General features: G+C 49.3%; 1 protein-coding gene across 1 annotated transcript in view; it reads left to right on the top strand.

Annotated features, from left to right (window-relative positions):
* Nucleotides 1–3701, top strand: part of LOC133542300 (probable carboxypeptidase X1) — a 21617-nt gene extending 17916 nt beyond the window's left edge. Inside the window, exons 11-13 of the mRNA XM_061886300.1 lie at nt 320–459; nt 2960–3062; nt 3126–3701. Coding sequence (XP_061742284.1) covers nt 320–459; nt 2960–3062; nt 3126–3454 — 572 coding nt within the window. The 3' untranslated portion in view covers nt 3455–3701. The remainder of the gene's footprint in view (nt 1–319; nt 460–2959; nt 3063–3125) is intronic.
* Nucleotides 3702–4412: the final 711 nt, after the last annotated feature.

The following is a 4412-nucleotide window of genomic DNA, read 5'->3' on the forward strand; positions in this document are numbered from 1 at the left end:
GGAAAGGGTATGGCCGACCTGGGTTCCAAAGTTGGGACCAAACATGACGCCCTGAGGGGGCTTTTGACCAATCAGAGAGAGTATGGCCAGGCGATCACCTAAACTGGTCAAGGACGCCATGTTTGGTCCCAACTCTGAAACCGAGTTGGCCATACCCTTTCTGCTAAAAACTATACAAGCACGCCCCCTGGTGCCCATGAACAGTACTGCTGATGACATCAGAATACCGATTTGGTCCTTGGTCTACGACATGAGTAGTGAAAGATTAATAATAGAATACACGGTGAGATATTTACGGATGGTATTTGTTGTGTCGCAGGTATGAACGATTTCAGTTACATGCACACCAACTGCTTCGAGGTGACGGTGGAACTGTCCTGCGACAAGTTCCCCCACGCCAGCGAGCTTCCGGTGGAGTGGGAGAACAACAAGGAGTCCCTGATCCTCTACATGGAGCAGGTCGGTTCTCGCCGTTTGCAACCCAAGGACAACCGTTTTTTTGCGTTCTTACCAATCAGGAAGCGACCACTTTCTGTCAGCCAATCAACATTGTGCACCGTGTTCAGCCGAGGGCCGGTCTTCGCACCGGGTTTTGTTACGTCTGGTTAATTAAGAGGAGCCGCCGTGGGGGTCCGGTGTCGGCAGTAGCGAGTTTGTAGGTGCACCTACCCGCACGCCGGACCGTTCCTCAGTTACGGTGCCTGCCGGGCCCTCCGCGATCGGCCGTACTACATCTTCTATGGCTAGGAGGTTGTTTTCCTGAGCCTCAGTCTAGACCCCCCAACCCTGGAGTCCAGCCTTTGACTGAATATTTTTTTAACTCATCAATCAGTCAATGTTTACTTATACAGCCCTAAATCACGAGTGTCTCAAAGGGCTGCACAAGTCACGACGGCATCCTCGGCTCAGATCCCACATCAGGGCAAGGACCGGTGCAATAGACGTCTTAAAAACAGCAGGGCGCCTCTGTAACTGGGGTAAGAGACCCTGCCCCAAGTGGAGGAGTTCAAGTACCTTGGAGTTAAAAAATATTCAGTATTTGCACCGGCATTTGTTACGTCTGGTTAATTAAAAGGAGTCGCTGTGAGGGGCCGGTGTCCGCAGTAGCGACTCCGGAGGTGCACCTTCCCGCACGCCAGACCGTTCCTCAGTTACGGTGCCTGCCGGGCCCTCCGCAATCGGCCGTACTACATCTTCTATGGCTAGGAGGTTGTTTTCCTGGGCCTCAGTCTAGACCCCCCAACCCTGGAGTCCAGCCTTTGACTGAATATTTTTTTAACTCATCAATCAGTCAATGTTTACTTATACAGCCCTAAATCACGAGTGTCTCAAAGGGCTGCACAAGTCACGACGGCATCCTCGGTTCAGATCCCACATCAGGGCAAGGACCGGTGCAATAGACGTCTTAAAAACAGCAGGGCGCCTCTGTAACTGGGGTAAGAGACCCTGCCCCAAGTGGAGGAGTTCAAGTACCTTGGAGTTAAAAAATATTCAGTATTTGCACCGGCATTTGTTACGTCTGGTTGATTAAGAGGAGTTGCTGTGAGGGTTGGTGTCGGCAGTAGCGACTCCGGAGGTGCACCTTCCTGCACGCTGGACCGTTCCTCAGTTACGGTGCCTGCCGGGCCCTCCGCAATCGGCCGTACTACATCTTCTGTGGCTAGGAGGTTGCTTTCCTGGGCCTCAGTCTAGACCCCCCAACCCTGGAGTCCAGCCTTTGACTGAATATTTTTTAACTCATCAATCAATCAATGTTTACTTATATAGCCCTAAATCACGAGTGTCTCAAAGGGCTGCACAAGTCACGACGGCATCCTCGGCTCAGATCCCACATCAGGGCAAGGACCACTGCAATAAACGTCTTAAAAACAACGGAGCGCCTCTGTAAAAGGGTAAGAGACCCTGCCCCATGTGGAGGAGTTCAAGTACCTTGGAGTTAAAAAATATTCAGTATTTGCACCGGCATTTGTTACGTCTGGTTAATTAAGAGCAGTCGCTGTGAGGGGCCGGTGTCGGCAGTAGCGACTTCGGAGGTGCACCTACCCGCACGCCGGACCGTTCCTGAGTTACGGTGCCTGCCGGGCCCTCCGCAATCGGCCGTACTACATCTTCTATGGCTAGGAGGTTGTTTTCCTGGGCCTCAGTCTAGACCCCCCAACCCTGGAGTCCAGCCTTTGACTAAATATTTTTTAACAAATCAATCAATCAATGTTTACTTATATAGTCCTAAATCACGAGTGTCTCAAAGGGCTGCACAAGTCACGACGGCATCCTCGGCTCGGATCCCACATCAGGGCAAGGACCGGTGCAATAGACGTCTTAAAAACAGCGGAGCGCCTCTGTAACTGGGATAAGAGACCCTGCCCCAAGTGGAGGAGTTCAAGTACCTTGGAGTCTTGTTCACGAGTGAGGGGAGAGTGGATCGTGAGATCAACTTTGGATCGGTGTGGCGTCTGCAGTGATGCGGACCCTTTATCGATCCGTCGTGGTGAAGAAGAAGCTGAGCCGGAAGGCAAAGCTCTCGATTTACCGGTCGATCTACGTTCCTGTTCTCACCTATGGTCATGAGCTGTGGGTTATGACCAAAAGGACAAGATCACGGGGACAAGCGACTGAATTGGGTTCCCGCTGTTGGGTTGTGGGTCTTTCCCTTAGGGGGAAAAGCTCTGCCATCCTGGGGGGGCTCAAATCTACTGCTCCTCCACATGGAGAGGAACCAGATGAGGTGGTTCTGGTATCTGGTCAGGTTGCCACCCAAATGCCTCCCTAGGGAGGTGTTAAGGGCACGTCCGACCGGTAGACTCAGGACTTGTTGGGAAGACTATGTCTCCCAGCTGGCCTGGGACTGCCTCAGGATCCCCCGGGGGGAGGAGCTGGATGGACTGGCTGGGGAGAGGGAAGTCAGGGCTTCTCTGGGTCTATTTGTGGAGGTCTTACAGCTCATGTGGTCTTCTCTCAGATCCACAGAGGCCTTAAAGGGGTGGTGAGGGACAAGGAGAGCAAAAAAGGAATAGCAGACGCCGTAATCAAGGTCGAGGACCACGAACATAACATCAGATCAGGTACGGTTGCAGGTTCCCCCCCCCTCAATCAGTTCTGATCCCTTGTGACGATAACCCCTACAGCCGCCGACGGGGACTACTGGCGCCTCCTGAACCCGGGCGAGTACAAGGTGGTGGTCTGGGCCGAGGGTTACTTCCCGGCCGTGCGTCACTGCCACGTGGGAATGGAGCCCCGGGCCACCGTCTGCGACTTCAGCCTGACCCAGACGCCCATCCAGAGGCTGAAGGAGATCCGGGCCAAGGGGGGCAAGATCCCGCAGGACCTGCAGCTGCGCCTGCGGGCGCTGAGGTCACGGAAACTCCGCGCCAGCACCAAGGCCATCAACCGCCGCCGGGAGAGGCAGCGGGAGCAGGGGAGGAAAACCCGGGCGGCTGGGGACGGCAGATTATGAAGGGGGACTGGACCGGGATTATGGTCGGGTTACAGGAAGTGAGACCTCATCTGATTGGCGTCACGTCACCTCATTAAAAACTTTATACGCACTCACCTGTGGACCCTCAGGAGAGCCAAGACACAGGCTCGAAATCCGAGGTACTCCAACACATCGTGCATTTAATTACAGACTATTAGGAAGCACAAGTTTTGAAAACAGTTTTTGATCTAAAAGTCATTAAATTGCGTTATTTTGCCAGTTAAAACGCCTTTTAAGTGTTTGCAAAAACTGAATGAAACTTTTATTTTTTTTTAAGCGAGCGTTTAGGACAGAATTTCTGAGGTTGTGTCAGCTGGTCTGATGAAGAACTGCAGTTAGACTCAAGTCCAACAGGACTACAAAACAACTTTATTATAGAGCAGGGGTCAGCAACCTTTTTGAAAGAAAGAGCTACTTCTTGGGTACTGATTCATGCCAAGGGCTCCCAGTTTGATACACACTTAAATAAATTGCCAGAAATAGCCAATTTGCTCAATTTATCTTGAATAAATAAATCTATAAATATTTAAAAAATGGGTATTTCGTCGTACATTTTTTTTTTATTTTACGGAAGGTTTTTTTGTAGAGAATAAATGATGAAAAAAAACACTTAATTGAACAATTTAAAAGAGAAGAAAACAGGAAAAAAATGAAAATTTAATTTTGAAACATCTTCAGCTTCAAATTCAACTCTTTAAAATTCTAAATTCAAATGGAAAAAAAGAAGAGGGAAAACTAGCTAATTCCAATCTTTTGGAAAAAATAAAAAAAAATTAATAGTAATTTTCCCTGATAAAGATTAATTTTAAAGTTTTGATGACATGTTTTAAAAAAGTTAAAATTCAAATCTGCACTTTTTTTTTTAGAATATTTAACAAATTGGACCAAGCTATATTTCTAAGAAAGACAAATCATTATTTCTTCTAGATTTTCCCGA

The sequence above is a fragment of the Nerophis ophidion genome, linkage group LG24 (genome assembly GCF_033978795.1).
Source record: "Nerophis ophidion isolate RoL-2023_Sa linkage group LG24, RoL_Noph_v1.0, whole genome shotgun sequence".
NCBI lineage: Eukaryota > Metazoa > Chordata > Actinopteri > Syngnathiformes > Syngnathidae > Nerophis > Nerophis ophidion.